Source organism: Euprymna scolopes, chromosome 8, assembly GCF_053919585.1.
Source record: "Euprymna scolopes isolate OS-2025 chromosome 8, ASM5391958v1, whole genome shotgun sequence".
Classification (NCBI taxonomy): Eukaryota; Metazoa; Mollusca; class Cephalopoda; order Sepiida; family Sepiolidae; genus Euprymna; species Euprymna scolopes.
The window spans coordinates 67,967,099-67,987,331 of NC_136489.1; the positions used below are offsets into that span (position 1 = coordinate 67,967,099).

A 20,233-nucleotide genomic window follows, 5' to 3' on the forward strand; every position below is an offset into this window, starting at 1 on the left:
AATGATTAATTTTAGCTTTTAAAATCCCACATAAAAAAATAATAATAATTTAGTAAAAAAAAAAAATAAAGAAACTAAAATAAAAGACTCAAAGGCAATGTCAAGTACGGACTTATAGAATATAATGAAAAAGTTGATTAGCTATGATTACTAATGAGGGGAAATCATCTGCCCGGGTATGTACTGAGTGCAGATGATGATGGAATTCAGAATGGGGCAATTTATTTACAGATCCAAACGGGTTTCGATTTTGAAAGTTCTCAGAAGTAAAGCATCTTAGTTAATAAAAAATCTTGACACTGCAAAAGCATGTGGACCTGATCTCATCCTGACTGTGCTATTAAAAAAGTGCTCTGCTGAAGTAGCTCCAGTTCTCTCCAAACTTTACAACTAATGCCTTAATGAATCTTGCTTTCCTGTCTGTTGGAAAACTGCTTCTGTGGTACCAGTATTCAAGAATTCTGGCGAAAGAACTGACCCAGTAAATTATCGCCCCATTAGGCTCTTCCCACTTTTCGCGAAAAAATTTGAGACCTTAATTAACCAAGCTCTAGTCCATCACCTTACAGATGCTAAACATCTGACTGACCAACAATATGGATTTAGGCAAGCCCATTCCACAGCAGACATCTTAACTGTAATCTCAGAACGTATATACCATTCACTGGACAAAGCGGGGGAGGGTAGAGCGGTAGCTCTAGATATATCTAAGGCTTTTGACAGATAAGAGAAAAATCCATGTTGTTCTCTACGGTCATACATCTAAACAATATGATATAAATGCAGGAGTGCCTCAGGGGTCTATCCTTGAACCTCTATTATTCCTAATATTCATAAATGACCTCCCTGACAAAATTGGCTGTGAGATAGGTATATATGCTGATAACACCACACTCTATAACAGACACGACAAGAAAACAAATGAACACATATCTAAAGAAATGACAGAAACACTAGAGGATGAACTTCGATCAAAAATGGATGGTCACATTCAATGCTTGTTTCCTTCAATAATTACAAGAAACCTTCTCTACCACCAATAGCAATGGCCAATGACTCTTTATCTGAAAGTACATCTTTTAAATTCCTCGGCCTAACGTTCACAGGAAACATGAGTTGGAACAATTACATTGAGAGTATTGCCAGGACCGCTGTGAGGAAGGTAGGTTCTCTCTACCATGCTAGAAAGCTACTAACACCCGAAAGTATTCTGTACCTCTATAAGGCCACCATTCGCCCATGTATGGAGTATTGTTGTCATATTTGGGCTGGTGTATCTGCCACTAGTTTCTCGCTTCTAGACAAGGTTCAAAAGAGTTGCCAATCTGATAAGTCCTTCACTGTCATCTCAGCTTCAGCCTCTGTCCCATCGACGAAATGTTGCATCCCTTTGCCTGTTCTAAAAGTACTTTAACGGTGAATGCTCTGACGAACTGCAAGCACTTGTACCCCCTCGACATAAATACCTCCGACAAACCCGATAAGCAGCTAAATCCCACCCTTTCACAGTAGAGATCCCTAGATGTAAGAGAGCTTTCTACTTCAGTAGTTTCTTCTCCAGAACCGCTAAACTTTGGAATTCCCTTCCTGGTCCCTGCTTCCTCTGTTAGCAATTTATATGAGGTTGAGACAAAAAAAAAACAGCTAGATTGACTGGACTAGTATCAAATAATCTAAAAGGGTTGATATGCCATAAACCAAAATCAAATAAAACCAAACCAATGAGTTCATAATTCTATCCAACTTCATGAAAACTGTTGATTTATAAAATTTCACATTGATATATTTGTAATTTTTGAAGATATCCTTACAATAATTGAGTTGAGAGAGGGAAACTAGAATCGGGGGGACCCTTTAAAGATGGCGGTCGTTGACCCCTTTCCGCTAGGTCAATTTTGGTAAACTTTTTTTTATCTGAAAGAGGAGATATTCTTGCCTACAATGCAATTTAAAAACCTTTGTTAGCAATTTATTTGAGGTTGAGACAAAAAAAAAAACAGCTAGATTGACTGGACTAGTATCAAATAATCCAAAAGGGTTGATATGCCGTAAACCAAAATCAAATAAAACCAAACTTATAAGTTTATAATTATATTCAACTTCATGAAAACTGTTGGTTTATCAAATTTCACATTGATATATTTGTTATTTTTGAAGATATCCTTACAATAATTGAGTTGAGAGAGGGAAACTAGAATCGGGGGGGGACCCTTTAAAGATGGCGGTCGTTGACCCCTTTCCGCAAGGTCAATTTTGGTAAACTTTTTTTTATCTGAAAAAGGAGATATTCTTGCCCACAATGCAATTTAAAAACCTCTGTTAGCAATTTGTTTGAGGTTCAGCCACAATTTGACTGGACTAAAACTGATTAAAAAGAAATAAATTTGTTTATTTAAATGTTTTAAACATGTTAATTTACAGAACAATTTTTACAGAAATAATTAATACTGAAAATAAAATATCTCTTAAATAATTTAAAAAAAAATTAAATATATGTTTAAATAAAAAGAAAGAATAATAATAGATGAAGCAAAAGAACATAATATAGCAGCGTCTTTAAATTAAGTAACACCATGGTTCATCATCAATTTTGAGCATTTGTTTTCCTTTTTTAAAACTTGGAATATAAAAATATTTATATGAAATTAAGATCATTGGAATGCTGATTTTATTTTACGTTCATTTATATAATTGTGTTAAAAATTGGTCCACAAATAAGAAAAATATGCCTTGTTCCTATTTACTTGCCTCCCCATGAGGGCAGAGTTAGACACCAAGGTCGGTTTTTTTATGTGGGGGAAGGGACAAAAATAAAAGTTGTCTCAGTCGTGAAGGATTTCTCCTCTACTAACAGAGAATAAAAAATTAAAGTGTAGCATCAGAACAGATACTCCACTTTGATCTTCGATGTGAAATTTTGATGATGTCCGATGAAAAGATATCGGCTTTTAATGCTATGATGAAAGAACTGACAAGAGTTTTTGGATTAGTAGATGTAGAATACGTAAATTAGCACATTTCGTTTAAAAAGGAAAGGGAAACATGGGAGGAAGTGATAAAATTGGACTTGAAAGAAAGGGAAATAGACCAGACCAGAGATAGGTTAGTTTGAAAGTCAATCTCTTAAAACCATCCAATATATACCAGCATGTAAAATGGGTGTTTAACCAAATATGATGATGATGATGATGATATGTTTGATTTTCAGTTTCCAGATGTCTATATTGTTGTTCAATTCAACTGATCCAGGTCCGGATCTTGACTCTGACAAGAATGAACAAAGAAATCAAACGAATGATCATGGATTGTCTGTCCGTATTTATGTCAGTGTGCCACCTACATCAAGTAAAGGTAAGAAGATTTATTAAAATACTAGCAAGGCTATCTGCCACTGTCTGAGAGAGTAGTAATTGAAATTTATCTATAACATTTTAAATCTAGCCACAATACTGTCAGGTCTCTCTGCTTTCCTTTGCTTCTCTGTGTTAAGACTCCTGTACGTTCAAGGCAGATGGGCATACTGGAGAATCTCTGTTTTGGACCAACACATCAATGTAGTCATTTCTGAGTATGTAGTTCGAAAGGTATCTTGATAACAAAACGAAAACGATATTACTCTCACTATTCAAATGATACAAAATTCGTTAAAAGATTTGGATGCTTCTTCAAAATTCATACCTCCCTCCCACCTCTGCATATCCTTATTGCTTATTGATCTTTCTTCCTCCACATGACAATTGATATTGGCAACACCCTATCACTGGTGCTCCCTCGATGTAAATGCCCCTGACAAACCCAACAAGCGGCAAAATCCCACCCCACACTGTAGAGATCCCTAGATGCCATAAAGCCTTCTACTCAAATAGCTTCTCTCGAACTGCTAGACTTTGCTTCCCTGACTGTACTGACATGTAGAAGTTCACATGTAATGTGAATAGACATCTCGTTGTCCAACACTTTACAAAGTATCCCTGCAAATCTGGTGGCGCCGTGACTTGTTTAGAGTGAAAAAAAAAACAGATTTAAAACAAAAAAAGATTCCTGTATATAACTTGTAAACGAATGATGGTACCTTGTTCAAGTCAAGTTTCAAGTTGGATCTAGTTGCTCTCATTGATTTTCTTTTCATGTGAAGATGTCATGTCAAGTGGGAACACTGGTGTCGTATCAATCACTCATATATTCTCTGTTTTCTTTCAATCAGTCACTCATGGACATTAGGAGATAGATGTTAATTTTTTTTTGTGGAAATTCCAGTTAACCATTTCTTATCCTCCAGAAAAGTTCTTGCAAAGTCAAAAGAATCAGAGAAGAAATTGACATGCTTTTTTGATCTCTTTTCTTCTCCTATGCCACTCTTACATTGACGGACTTTTAACTTCCTTTTAATTATTAACTGGAGTTGCTCGAAGTGTTGATAGTTCTCTGTTCTGCCTTTTTAATTGTTTCTGAAAGCATATGGATACTGTTCTATTTCTGTTTATTTTATTTAAGTTGTCGTTCTGTAAGGGTCGAGAAGAAAAACTCAACCGGGTAATTAGTGGAAACAAAGTATATCGAACAGGAAATCAAATATAACAAATATAGAAATTAAAATATGAAGACATCTCACTGTTCAATTTCTTACATAGTGTATCTGTATATGTGGTCCCAAATAATGGCCCTTTGCGTCCAAGTGATAATATACCTTGTTTAGGATGAAAAAGTAAAAAAAAAAATGTTTAAATTCCTTGCTTGCCAATCATGATTGCAAGTGGTTTTGCTATTGGATTTTGAATCTCAGTATAGAAAAAAAACTTGTCACATCTAGCTACACGTAAGAGCCATGATACAATGAAATGGCTATCTGTGAATAACTATATGCATATATTTACTTTTTGTGGTCAAAACTTCAGTGTTTAAGCTCAATAGATATAAATTTATAATTCCAGAGCATACATAAATCAATTAAAAAAATCAATTAAAAAAATAGAATCCAATGACAATATTTTTGTTTTTCAGCAAAGAGATTAATTTAACAACCGTTTCTTCAATCGTCCAAACAACCAAGATTTTCAACATCTTGAATCTTCTAGGAAAATAATTCATCAGAAAAATATCTTCAAAAATTGATAATTTAATTTGAAAAACATACTTTTAGATAAATTTTTATTGATATACTATACAGATATTGTACTGATAATAGAGAAAAGTTGTATTTATTTCATAACACCCGAATGCATTTTCATGTTTATACTAATACTCAGTGTGCATTGATTGAATTTAAATAGATTATATTCGCTAACCAATCAAATTCATTTTAGTGTTCTTTTTTTTTTATTTCAAGATCTCCAGATGATTGTTTATCAAATCAATAACTCCCGAGGAAATCCATATGATGTGTGGAAAAAAATGAGAAAACCAGATTTTCCTTCCAAAGAACAGTTTCATGAAATACGAAAACAAGAAGTAAGATATATTGAACAAAATAATTCTATACTTTTTAGAAAATATTGAAAATTACATTTTATATGAAACTAGCATTTTAGTAGTAGGAAAGCAGGCTCGAACCTGTACTGCGAAGGAAGAAAAGAATGGGAAGAAAAAAGTGACATCTTTGCTGTTACAACCACCGCCAAACCGGAAGTGACGTAGGTTTAAATTAAGGCTAGACAATCGAAAAGAGGGATGACTTTCGACAATATCGGCGAAAAAAGCGACCTCTCCTTATAGAAAACTGCCCAGTTGAAGATGACGAAATTAATGTTTTTAGCCAATTTTTCGATATTTGTCATCTGAAAGGTTGAGCTTAAAAACGATACTGATCTTGTGAAAATTCGTCACCTCTTTCGAAAGTTTTAGGCAGACATGCAAACATACATACATTTATATAATGGTAGCTCCAATTTTCGACCCAAACTGATTAAAATGCTTGCCCTATCTCTGAATACCCTGTATGTAAAATTTCAAATGTTTAGACCATAAATTGTTTGAGTAATTTGGTAGAAACCGCAGTAGTCAATTTTTTTTAACTTTGACCCCTATTATGATCCCTTGACATTTATTGTTTTGGGCTCAAATCAAGTTATTAAGTTAGATCCATGCCCAAGGAACCTATATCTAAAATTTCAAATGTTTAGACCCAAAATTGGCGGAGGAGTTTGGTAGAGTTCTCAAAGGTCAAATCGTTGAATTTTGACTCCTTAACAGCCAAATTTTTGTCCAAAAACCGATTACAAAGATTTTCCCAAATCTCATTACTCTGTGTATCAAATTTCGAGTCTGTAAACTGAAAATTGATAGAGATATTGTGTAGGGAAATGTACAGACACAGATAGATTTTATTATACTTTTCTCAAATTTGAAGAATGTCTTGTCAGACACCTGCACAACACAGTGATACAGTGTCGACATGTATATATATTGTTGCAATGGCATTCATCTTGTTCAGATTGTACCGACTTCTTTGGTCTGCATCATGTCCTGAACCATGGTGGATTATACATAGTAGTCCTCGGCCAGGTCGTAGGAAACGATAAATAAGTTGCAACTCCTCTGCTGAAGATGAACAATTTGTGGATCCGAGAGCTAAGAATTAAAAAAGAGAGAAGGGAAGTTTGATGTAGTGATAGAGAGAGGACTATCATCCTACACACTGCAGCTTTGGTGTGTAAAGCAAAGGAGAGAGAGAGAGAGAGAGAGAGAGAGAGAGAGAGAGAGAGAGAGAAAGTCATTAATTAATTATTCTCTCTCTACTTGTTTGCATATTTTTGAGATGAGGCTTGATAATTATTTTTTGGATTGTTTGGACTATTGTTCTCATTTTTTTTGTTTTTTTTGTAACGTTTCAGATGATGCAACCTCCGACCATCTTTAGGTGCATTCGCACTGGATGTTATTAGTGAATGGTGAAAAATGTTTGTTTTTTTTTTCTTCCCAACAGCCATTAGAAATTCGAAACACAAATAGCACCAAGTCTGTTTATTTTTTTTTAATAAATCTGGGTCCATTCCGTTTTTTGATGTGATGTTTGTATATTTTTGAAATAAGAATTGATAACTATTTTTTATATTATTCTGATTGTTTGGCTTTCTCTACTTGTTTTGTAGTAAAGATTTTTATTACCTCCCCTTATATTTTAGTGAACTATCAAACATTTAGAAATAATATTCTCTTGCAACATAAATTTGTATATTAATAAAAACATTGCTAAAATGAATAATGAAAATATAATAGAGATTTTCTGTTTGCAAATCTGTAACCAAGCTTACATCACAGTTCTCAAAGATATTAATTTATATTTATACGCTTTTATTTTTTTCTTTTATATATTGAAAATATTTTTATACTAGCAATGTTTGCTTCATCCATTTATTTTGTGAGTCTATATAAATAATAGTGAATGTGTGTTTGTCGATTTTAATGTAATAATAATTGACTGTTTTGATGAAAATCAACTAAAACGTAATATTTTACTTTTATGATTTGTCTTGTAGGGTTTACAGGTGCTACATCATGTTGCTGTTCATGCCGGTGTGGTTGAGTTACCTATATCAAACTTCTCTGCTCCTTCCCTGTTGCTTGTTCATATTTGTTCAAAAGCGTTATCTCCACCTGGGCAGGTAAGAAAAATCATTTTGAAATTGTATTTTTATAAACCTAGCCACGAGTTTCCCCTTAACACAAAGACTGTTGTTGAAGCTATAGCAACTGTTACAACTGCTATATCAGGTTTGTGTGTGGTACAAACACACAAGCTATATTTGTTGGGGAAGCAAAAAAACAAGCCATTTATGTGCAGCATACAAACTATGTTGACATTTTGATATGGCAGGCATCTAGGTCACTTCCTTTTGATTTTTTTCCTTCCATTTCTTCTTTCTCTCTCTTTCTTCACCTCGACATGAATGCACGCGACATGCGTTGCTACAAGAAATACATGCAAAATGATTTAATCGAATAGAATTTGGCAGCCAATTTGGGAGCTAATCGGTTCAATATAACTATGAATCAACTTTAAAGCTCAATATTATCTGCCTACATCTCTCTCCAATGATCTCACTCTCATTTAAGATTTAATTCTGTTAAAAGCAAAAATAAAGGGAAATAACTCTAAAACAATAAGGTTGTCTCTCTTGAGGAGATGGGCGACAGAACGGAATAAGATGACGGACTTGCATTATTGACAATTATTGTTCTTGCAAAGTTATCGTTTTTTTCTATTGTTCATAGTTTCATGCTCATATGAAGTGTTCTTGCTAATTTTCAACACCAGCAAGAAATGACATTCTTATGAACACAAGTTCATTGCTTTGTAATTTTTTAGTTTTCCCTTTAATCAACAAACCAACAGATTTCTTCTAAAAAATTAAACACACAAATAAAATCAGGTTCATTCAAGTAAATTTGTCTCCTGATTTAAAATATTATTGGCTACGTTTGCTAGCATAAATCCTAATAATAATAATAAACGAAGTATCATATATATAAGTTAAAACCAAAGTTTTAATTTATGTATATGATACTTCGTTTATTTTTATCTTGCAAGAAAGGGGAATAAATAAAGATAATTTGGAAGTCATTTTTTAAAGCTGTTCAATGCATGCCAGCATGTAAAATGAATGTTAAACAGAATATTATTATTGGAACTCACTAGGAGTTCTCACACAGGCCATCATCAGAGATTACTCACTTTTTTTTTTTTTTTTTTTTTTTGCCTTCGGGCCGGGATCAAAGTGTAGTATCTGTTCCGGCAGATGCTGCACTTAAGATAATTTGTACCAGTCAATGGAGGGGAAACTCTCTATACTGGGACAATTATTATTTTTGGTAACCAGAGTGCCCCCTTTTTGCCTACTTTTAGGGGAGCTGGTTTTTACCTCACATTAAAAACGGCCTTGTGCCTAATTTGCTCAGTGGGGGAGCAAATAAATACCATCAGAGATTACTCACTTACAATTACCAGTGATGTTCCCTGGAGTAACTCGTCTCCTCAGATTTTCAGTACTCTCTACCTCTTTTGATAATATTTGCGAACGATTTTGTATTATTGCAACAGCCACCTGCCATTAACTTCTCGTTGGCAACAACCATTTGTCTTCACTAGATTTTGAGTGGCAATGAGCCTCCTCAGGGTCTCAGTCCTTTTCACACTTTTTTCAATGGGGATCTAGTTGGTATTTTCCCTCCTTGGCTATTTTCATCCTTCTTAACTTCTTCAAATCTATTTGGAGTGATGCCAGCATTTTTATTTTGTTCTTTAGATGGGATATATAGTTAATTTACAATTTTGTGTTTTCAGTTTTCTTTGTTCCATGTAATGTTCCTTTCGATCTTTTTGTTTTACTTTTGTTGCAGTTTACATGTGGTTGGTTAATGTTTATAGTTTATGTGTATTGATTTCTCTATTCAAAGATTTCATCAGTTTTCAGCATTCTCTATCTATCTTTGTATGGTTGACTGTAGGGACCGCCTCTGCAGAAACTCTCACCAGCTCTCTACTCCCATCTGTCCTGTGCTATTGGGATGGTGCTGCTGAACCTCAGGCCCATCCATTCCCTGATGTTATCCTCCTATCTCTTCTGTTCTCGACTCCTTCCTCCTCCTTTTACTGTCCCCTGAAATATTGTTTTAGCAAGTCCTGTTGATCTCATTTTGTGCTGTTTTACACTGGCTAAAAGATTTCTGTAGGGTCCACAAGTTTGCTTTATGCATTTATCCACAAGTTAACTTCCTCCTTTGTAATGTGGTCTTTGTATTTTGTGGTAACACCTCATCCCAACTGCATTACCATTAGCTGTATAGTCTCAGTCTTTCATTTGATTCCAATTTCTCCTAGTCTTTTTTTCAAGTTCTTCTGGACTGTTTCTTCTTCTTCTTCTTCTTCTTCTTCTAATAATAATAATAATAATAATAATAATAATAACAACAACAACAACAATAACAAAAAAAAAAAAAAAAAAGAGGAATCTGAGTGCAGCATGGATCGATTCCAGAAAGGCTTACAACATGGTTTCTCATTCATGGATCCGTGAAACACTATTGATGAAGGTTGCTGAGATTGTAGTAGGGATTTTGGAGACAAGTCTGGCTCAAGGGAAAACAGTGCTGACAGCAAACAGAGAGGTGGCATTAAACATGGAATATTCCAAGGAGATTCGTTATCTCCACTTCTTTTTGTAATGATAATGATGCCGCTGAACATCCTCTTGAAGAGAGAGAAACTGGGGTATAACTTTGGATCTGGTGGAAGATGCCTCAACCATCTACTGTTTATGGATGATTTGAAGATATTCGGTAGAAATGAAAAGGAAATGAAGAGACTGGTAGTGCTCGTAGGGACATACTTGGAAGACACCGGGATGGAGTTTGGGATGAGTAAATGTGCGGTGCTGGTGATGAAAAGAGGAGTAAAGGTTCATTCGAATGGAATAGTGCTGCCAAATGGAGAAATTATGAAAGAAATAGAAGATACAGGGTATAAGTATTTGGGAGTGTTGGGGGGTGTATGCATTATGAACACAGAAATGAAGGGGAAAGTCAGGAAGGAGTATCTTAGAAGAGTGAAACTAATAGCAAAATCAAAATTGTATGGAGGAAACCTAATGAAAATGGTGAATGCATGGGCAGTCAGTGTTTTGAGATACAGTGCAGGAATTTTAGAATAGTCTGCCAAGGAGTTGCATGCCATGGATATCAAAACAAGAAAAATTTTAGCAATGTTTGGTATATTTCACATTCAAAGTAGTGTAGCGAGGCTGTATCAAAGGAGGAAAGATGGTGGGAGAGGATTTAAAAGTGTAAAAGATTGTGTTAGAACCGAGGAGATGTCGTTGAAGGAGCATGTGGTTAGAAGTGAGGAGTGGATGCTTAAGGTTGTGGCCAATGAAGTGGAGGTATGTGAGCAAGTCTGATTATGTGAAACATATGGATAGAGAAAGAGCAGAGGAACTGGCTAGGAAGAAAATGCACGGAAGGTTCTTCCAGGATATAGCAGAAGTGGCTGGTGAAAGATCATGGCAATGGCTTAGAGCTGGGTATCTGGCTAAGAGTACTGAAGCTTTTTTGTGCAGCACAAGAGCAGGCATTAGGAACATGATTGTTCAAAAAAGTGTTTCTAGGAGAGGAAGTTGCTGCAGAATGCGGGATTTGTGATAAGACCTCAGAGTCAATTACGCACCTTGCAGCAGGGTGTAGTGGATTGGCCCAGAGAGAGAACCACAAAAGACACAATCGCATGGGACTCCGGATATATTGAGAGGTCTGTAAGAAGGTTGGGGTGAAGTGTGCTGGAAAATGGTTTGAGGAGGTGTCTGATGAAGTAAGAACAAGTGAGGATGGCAAGGTAGAGGTATGGTGGGACAAAAGTGTCATAACAACCAAGCAATTGGAACATAATCGTCCGGATTTGGTCGTCATTGACAAGGTCTCAAAAAATGACAGATTGAAGACTTCTCAGTACCCTGGGACAGGAATGTGAGAGAGAAAGAGAACGAGAAGTGGAGCAATTATGCTCCATTGGCCTTGGGTTAAAACACAAATAATCCCGATTGTAGTAGGGATACTAGGAGTAGTATCAAGTCGTCTGGAAGGACAATTGAAAAAACTATGAATCCCCGATGTTTTAAACGGCCTTCAGACTTCTGACTTCTGCTATTGTAGGTACCACCAACATCCTTAGGAAAACCCTTGATCTTTGAAGCTCCTAATTTGGAACCAAGATTGAGGGAAATCCTCTGTAAATGAATCCCATCCCTTTCCAGGGAGATGTTGATAAACGAAATGATGATGATGATGATGATAAAGAACTTGATTTTATTTTTGTGTTTAATTTTTTAGAAGAAATTTATTGGTTTGTTGATTAAAGAAAAAAACTAACAAATTACAAAGCAATGAACTTGTGTTCATAAGAATGTCATTTCTTGCTGGTGTTGAGAATTAGCAAAAACACTTCATATGAGCATGAAACTATTAACAATAGAAAAAAAAACGATAACTTTACAAGAACAATAATTGTAAATAATGCAAGTCATCTTAGTTCATTCTGTCGCCCATCTTCCTCAAGAGAGACAACCTTATTGTTTTAGAGTTATTTCCCTTTATTTTTGCTTATAACAGAATTAAACCCTAGCTGACAGTGATTATCAGGCAATTTAAAAATCATTGGAGAGAGATGTAGGTAGATAATATTGAGCTTTAAGATTGAGTTCATAGTTATATTGAACCGATTAGCTTCCAGAATGGCTGCCAAATTTTCTCCACTAATTTTGTCTGTTTCTCACAGCAGTGACAGGGCAAATTATTCCACTATGCAAATTTGAGCAAATATTAGTTTGTTTTGCAGATTTTTGACAATTTTTTTGCAAATAAATATTAATTTGTTGTCATCCCTACTTAGAAGGTTAATGGCAGTTAAACAATTTTGAAATGAAAGAGCATTTTTAAATGTTGCAAAAAGTTCTGAAAGAAAGAAGAGAGAAGTATATTGTTACATAAATAGTGATGGAAATTAAAAGTCATTAAACGTGGTGATCACAAGTTGTATAATAGATAATGACAATGTCCATGGAATCGGAAAAGTGGTATTTAAATCCAGTTGTATTATAAATTCACTGCAATATTATTGAGAAAAATATTAACATTCTCTCTCCAGCTATGGGTAAAATAGCAACTTGTATCAGATAAATTGTACCCAATAGATAGATAGATTTGGCATTAAATAACACAAAAATTATGTTTCTGAATTCTTGAGATGAGGATTGATAATTTTTGATTGTTTGAACTACTGTTCTCATCTTGAGTTTTATTTCCACAATGTTTCACTCAATGTAACCTCCATGTCATAACGGAATAAAATACTAGGTAAAATTCAGTTGTAAATGACACTCTTCTGGAGGTTGAAGGTTTAACCTTCATGGTTGATGGAATGAGAGCATTCTTCCTCAATGGATTAAATAAAGGGTTCCACTCAAAATTTCATGCCGACCCCCGAGTTTGACAAGATAGTACTAAGAAAGATTTAAGGTTACTTCAGCCAAAATGTTGTGAGAATAACACTCGAGATGAGAACAGTCGTCTGAATAATCCAAATAATCCAACACAAATTATTTGATATGCTGGTAAATAGATGAATGAAACGTTTCAAAATATTAAAGAAAGTTCTTAGTATTTATGAAATAAATTACTAAATAAATTATAAATAAATTACTAAACAAATTCAAAATGTTGTTGAAGTGTTGAAATTAAAGTTTGCCTTTGAACTGCTGAATACTGTTAAATACTGTTAAATGTTTGTGCAAAAAAAAGAACATTTGTATTTCTTTCTTCCCACTGACATGCAAATTAACTGTACGTTTAAACGACTCTGAGTTCTTGCTAATGAAAGAAATACTTCCATGACCGTTGTCACGCCATTCTTTGTTTTTCTTTCCTACAGGTAATTTCAGTGAGAGTCTTGAACATTACAAGAAATCAAGTTTTGCTTGTTTGGTCCGACCGAATCATTGGCAGCAAGTAAGTTCTGTTTCATTAAAAGTCAATATTTATAATCACATACCATAACTTTTTTTTTTTTTACAAGGAAATCAAGACTCAAAGGCCATTAAAAAATAAAGGTTAATGAATGTCAGGTGGCTGATGAGACAGTACTGATGACTGGTAGTGGTGGACATTGGTAGAATTTGATTATTTAAAAGAACTGCTCAGCTAGAATTTGTTTATATTCGACTTGAAAGTGACCATAGACGGCACCCCAGTGGTATTGTGTTCCACAGTTAGGCAGTTCTAGGAAATAAACTTTGCTTGTGCAATTTTCATTTAGTTTTCAGATAGAGAGCAGGGGAAATTGTTAACAATGGTTGTAGCTAGACGAGTGTTGTGAATATTCTGGCATATCATACAATTCAGTGTCAGATCTTGTCTGCTTTTTTAACTTTTACTAGTAGCATGCAAACTAGTATTATTTGTTTCATGATTGAGATGTTAGTAATAATCAGACATCTTGGATTTCAGGTTGGGTTCAAAGTGTAGTATCTGCTTTGTCCTTAGTCAGTGGAGGAGGAATGCTTCTAGACTGAAGCGGTTTTTATTTTTATCCCAATCCAGTACCTCCTTTTGGGAGCTGTATTTTCTGCACATAAAAAACCGATCTTGTGTCTAACTTAGCTCTAATGGAGAGACAAAGAAATAGGGACAAAACTGGCATCCACATAACGCAAGCCATCCATATTGAGGGAGAATAGAATGTGGACCTTGGGTTTAATTTCAGCAGCCTCGCAACTTTCAGGTTAGTTGTTATTCTGAATGGGTAATATGTGGAAGTTTTCAATCATGCCATAGTATTTTTCATTATTCAACTTTCAATCGCTCCATATAATATTTGTGACTTGACAGCAACAATAAAAAAAAAAACTGTGCTGAGAAATAAATCTGTACCTTAGTTTTGTATGTAATTTTTTTATCAAGATGTTAACCGATCACCTTTGATTCTGTGTTTCTGTTGTACTCAGGAGACAATTTTATTATCATAAATGCTGGTTATTTTGAATTAAAAAAAAAAAAATTGTTGCATTTTGACCCCAAATAAACACTTTGATGTAGGGGCTACTATGTAGGGAGTTGAGCAGCAAGCTGTCTGTTAAGATTACATTTGAACTTCTGCATGTCAGTACAGTCAGGGAAGCAGGAATCCAAAAGGGAATTCCAAACTCTGTTAGTTCTAGGGAATAAACTATTAGAGTAGAAAGCTTTCTGGCATCTGGGGATTTCTACTGTGTAGGGGTGAGATTTTGCTGCTTGTCTGGTTGGTCAGGGGTAATTTCCTTCCTTGATGTGGAGGTAGATAAAAACCTTATGCGAAACAGTGCCAGCTCAGGAGAGGTGTGGTTTGAGATTGCGCAACTCTTAAAAAAATTTATACGCAAGCCATAGCATCATCTGTGATGTTTGCGGTCTTTATTGACAAACAATTTTTTTTTTTTAATGCGTAACCAAAGTTTATGCAAATGCATTACTATCATTTGTGTCTTTCTCGTTACATATTTTCTGCTTTGGATTTATTAAAGAATTGGAGATCTTGGAACGTTTCAATGAGATTTATGACCAATTACTTGTCTGCTCACGTCTCTGTTGGACTAATCAGACGTTCTCATCGATTATAAAAAGTCTTATTCCTGTTTGTTTATATGTTTGTTCACAATTAGATTAATATATACAAGAGATGCACTGTTTCACAAATTTTCATACTGAAAACTGACTTTTATACATTTTTTATTCCATCATCATTTCTATTTGAATTATTTATTCAAATGAAATCTATGTAACAGTAGTCACCTGATTTACATATTACATTAAAAAAATCTATTTTATTAATTAGCTCTGTTATTTCCAGTTTACAGCAATAGAGTTGTTTTAATTGTTCTATTTATGAATATTAAACTTGATTTAATTCACTTCCAATTATTAAAATTGGAAGTAAGCTTTATTTAAGCTATGAGTTATTTCCCCTTACCTGCTTGATTTTCATACATGACGATTGATATGTTTTATGCTTCCATAAATACGACATATGGTTCACTTTCTTAATCCTGTTACCATTTTCCTAAGTTAGGATATTCAGTGTATCTTAAATAGTATGTGACTAAACCCACCACTCAGCAGTATGTTATGACCTTATAATGACGGGTATATTCAGTTAGTAAAGAATAAGAACTGAATCAGAGTAAAGAAAACAAAAAAAATGGTTAATGTATTTTTGTGAACTTATGGCATAAGTGGACAACAGGTTGAAAAGAGAAAATAAAAAGACAAAGATAGATCCTTTCTCATTATGCACTCAAGTAATCAATGAAAAATGCAAGGCATTTATTTTTAAGGCACAAGATGGAATAATTTAAAAAAAAAAATTTTTTTTTTTTTTTTTTAGATAAATATATGGGAACAAAAGAAAATGTGATTTAACTGGTAAGAAATATAAAAAAACATCTGACAAGAAATCAAACAAAAAGTTATTTTTCCCACAGTGTATTCAGGTATTAGTATGATGGCTGGCCTTCATGTCAGAATGTGAGCTTATCAAAGTTTGTATAATATAATGATTCATTGGTTAACAATTGTTGATAATGTGCTTCTTAAGATGATGTAATTGATTAGATTCTCATCTTGTCTTATCTGTAGACTTGGAAATGGCTGGGCTGATTTTTTTAAAAATTCACATGAAGGTACCTGATTTGTCTGGGAGTGTTCTTATCTGGGTTCGTATTGGAATGTATTTGCTAAGTATCAAAAATCGATAATTGAAAAGATCCGATTAAAGAAGCAAGTCAAATTTTGATGAAAGTTAACACTTTTATACAACCTAACATCACAAGAACATTTGAGAAGTTTTATCACTGCGCAAGCAAAAAAAGCCAAGCCTATAAAATCAACTACAGATTCTTTTATAAGACAGGGGCACATTAAAAATTAATGTTTCTTTTTAGAGCACAACTGAACCATGATACTTGACTTTTGTATGTTTAACTTTAATTCAAGTGATTATGTAAAACTCATTTCATAAAATCAACAATTGGTTCTTTGATAAGACAGGGGCGCGTTCACAATGAATGTTTCTGTTTTGAGCACAATTGAACCATGATACTGTAAACTTTAAGTGAAGCCATGATTTACAGATAATTTTATTAAATTGTCAGTAGATTCTCTACAGTGCAATGTAGACTATGTATATAAACATTTGTTTTAACAATAGTAAATCTTATTTGATAAGTTAAAACTACATAGTGATCCAATGTGTTTGACCCTGTTCCATAATATATTTGGAGGAAAATTCTGTTTGTTAAATCCCCTAAAAACCCTGCTGGTTGGTTGTTTCTGTTTTACAGCATATCAACCCTTTTCAGGTTATTTAATGCCGAACTAAAAACCATGTGAAATGATAATTGTGTTTGAAGTTATATTGCAGTGAATAAATATTTCTGCGGCAAATAGAAGAAAAATTATTTTATTTATCTAGTTTATTTATGTTTTTGTGTATGTGTGTAGGAGTGGGAGACTTTTTAAATTTATATACTAAACGCGTTATTCAATTTTTTTTTATCTTACCCTTTTTATATTTGTTTTTTATTTTGTTAACTATCAAGTCGTTTATTTATTCATTGACATTTTTACCCTTGCAAGAACCCAAGTGTCCCACAGATAATGAAACCAAACCAAACAGGGCACATTAACACTTTATGACCTGGTTGAAATAATTCATTAAATCATAAATAAATGAATATAAAGGCATAAATAAAGTGGAAATTGATTCAAACACGCCTTGTACATATAAGTTCAGTATCTGGATAGATGTCAGATACCTCCAGATTGCAACTGTCCATTGCTTACATTCAGTATACTGCCTTCTGTCTCAGAGAGTGAAGAATTTCATATGTTGTCATAAATACACTTTTTGAAGCACTAATGGTAATTTTATGAAATGCAAACATTTTCAGTGGTAGTTTAACCCTTAAACTTCATTTTTTTCCAGTTTGAAGAGAATTAAAATTAACAATAAATATTTTTTAATCATATTTCAGTTCATAAAGAGTTAAATGACCAAATATTTCTTTTTATATTTTTCATTTGTTTTTGTAGCATTTTTATTTAGATACTTCATTTAAAATTATTTAATGTTAATTTGATTTTAACAGATTGTAATTATTAAAATCTAAATCTGTTGTTTTTGAAGTTATATCGCAGTGAATAAATATCTCCTTTATCATGGCACACATACATTAAAGAGATTTACATTGGACTATTTCATTCCTTCTTGCCACTCTGCCTCAATTATCCTACTTGTTCTCTGATTTGCTTATTTCTCACCTGATTTTAATCTCAAGTGGTCAATTTAGAGTTGATAATTGTAATCATAATTCCATTTTCACTATCCCATTAGATTTAATCCTATTAGTTATTTCAGCACCTTGGTCTACTTTAAGTAGAGAACCTTTTTTAGATTTCATCTGCCGACCACCATCTTAATTATTTAATTACTTCTATTGTTTTTGAACAAACATAGAAAATGAAATTGTTTGTTTTCTCAAATCTGTTTCAGGGTTGATCACAGTACTAAAACTATTTGATACCCAATTCTATTCAAAATCATTAATATCACCATTTTTCCCCAAAAATCAACCATGTTATATTAGAGGAGATTTGTATTAAGCTATCATCCATCGCTACCACCATAGCCTTGAACCCCTGGAGGGGCATAAACCATCCACAACTTTGAAGATGTTTTTGTAGTGAGGAATTCTTTTTTCAAAGTGAGGGTGCTGGCCCCGTGCCCAACCTTCCCAAAAGGTACATACAAATGGCCACCCATCTGGTACTGGCCAGGCTAAAAATTGCTTAACCTTCGGTTATTTGGTGAGAACCGGTGTGTCAACATGATTGTGCTGTAGATTTAAGCTAATAAAAGTCCATTTGGCATGTTTAAGGGAAGGTATGGTGAAAGATTCCCCTCTCATGAACTGAAAATGAATACAATTTCCTAATCTGTTTATGCTATCAACTTGGAAAATATAATAAACAACATTTATGGACGAGAAAAAGCTATTATAAAAAAACAAAAAACAATATATATTCAAAATGAACTTGCCAGAAAGAATCGACACATTTTTGCACGAGAAAACCTATTACAAGGATGGAGTACTGTTTCCATATCTGGTCAGGAGCTGCTAGAAAGGACTTATCCCACCTTGATGGAGTTCAAAATAGACTTCGTAGCCTCGTAGGGGATGTCTTTGTCTCTTCCCTGCAACCTCTTTCTCACAGAAGAGATGTTGTGAGTTTGTCTCTGCTTTATCGTTATTTTCATGGCAAGTGCTCAATTGAGCTCCAATCTATGGTTCCCCCTCACCAAACTTTCACAAGAAACACCCGTCTAGCAGAAAATACTATCAATAATTTCCCCCACTCTTTATCTGTGCCTAAACCTAAACGTAGATTCCATGAACAAATCTTCTTTCTTAGAACTGCACGCCTATAGAATTGTCTTCCGTTTTCCTGCTTTCCAGCTGACTACAATATGGTTGTCTTCAAGTCTAATGTAAACAATTTTTTGATTAGCCATTCCATATAAGTTAACAAACTTACCGAATTTCCATTACTAACAATTACTATATTGTCCAATTTCTACTGTACACTTTTTAACCCTTATCCTCGAGTGGCCTTGATAAGTGGTAATACCTTTGTAAAAAAAAAAAAAAAAAAAAAAAAAATTTAAGCTATTATCTTAAATATAAAAAAAAGAAACTATTCTTTATCATTTTTCTGGATAGGTTGTAGCATCTTGCTGCCCAGAAATATATATTTGCTTTTTTGATTGAAAATACTATTTTGAGCATTTTCCAAAAGCATCTAAATTCAAAGTGTTTTTAGCTACAGCAGTTGAATTGGATGTATTCCACAGATAAGTTGCATTATTAAATATCTTTGATTATTAACGAAATTTAATTCTGAGTATCACACATCTATCATCAAGCAATGATTTTAATTAAAAGAATTTGTTTGATCTGATTGTGGAACTTTCTCTGATTGGGTCCATCTGGAATCTTTTTGACCTTTGACCAACTCTGGTAAAGAACATAGAAAACTCAGTCATTCCTTAAACTCCACAAGACCTGATAAAACTACCTCAGTACTCACCGACACATTCATTTGAAATTCTTCTTTCAGATGCCTTTTGACTTATGAAGTTCAATTTTCCCCAAATGATTCATCATCAGATTACAAAAGGATCAACAATTTGAACAGTACAGTAACAGCTTTTGTGTTTGCTCCTATTGGTAAGAGAAATGTGATATTTTAATTCATGAAAGTAAATTTTCTAAAATAAATTGAACCTAAGATAAGTGTTGCTCTTTAAAACTTTCTGGTATAAGAGCTGCCACTTAAAAAGAAAAAAGATGAGAATGATGCTTTTGAAGGATAAAATAAGGGCACCTCCTAAAAACTCTAAAATGTCAATCTTTAAAAAAATATTAGGGAAGGATAGTGCTGCCCCCTTAAAAAAAAAGAGCTATAAATGGAAACAAACGGATTTGGTTTCTCGGTTTCATGACAAATATTTTTGGGTTATTTAATTCTGAAACGTAATGTTGTATATCATTGCTATGCTGAAAATAATAACGATGAACACAGTTAAAAATATAATAGTATATCTTTATTGTTTGATTGTGCTAAATGATTTATTGAGTCACGAAAAACGTAGAAATCA

The 20,233-nt window shown here is 33.7% G+C and overlaps 1 protein-coding gene across 5 annotated transcripts in view; it reads left to right on the forward strand.

Annotated features, from left to right (window-relative positions):
* The window catches only part of LOC145283596 (alpha-L-iduronidase-like), a 74,413-nt gene that overhangs the window by 44,153 nt on the left and 10,027 nt on the right, over nucleotides 1-20,233 (forward strand). For all 5 annotated transcript variants that reach the window (XR_013868642.1, XM_080132530.1, XM_080132528.1 and 2 more), the window contains exons 10-14: nucleotides 3,209-3,351; nucleotides 5,327-5,448; nucleotides 7,476-7,601; nucleotides 13,415-13,491; nucleotides 19,693-19,802. Coding sequence is in view for 4 of the 5 variants with exons in the window: in XM_080132530.1 (XP_079988656.1) it covers nucleotides 3,209-3,351; nucleotides 5,327-5,448; nucleotides 7,476-7,601; nucleotides 13,415-13,491; nucleotides 19,693-19,802 (578 nt within the window). In the remaining variant the exon portion in view is untranslated. The remainder of the gene's footprint in view (nucleotides 1-3,208; nucleotides 3,352-5,326; nucleotides 5,449-7,475; nucleotides 7,602-13,414; nucleotides 13,492-19,692; nucleotides 19,803-20,233) is intronic.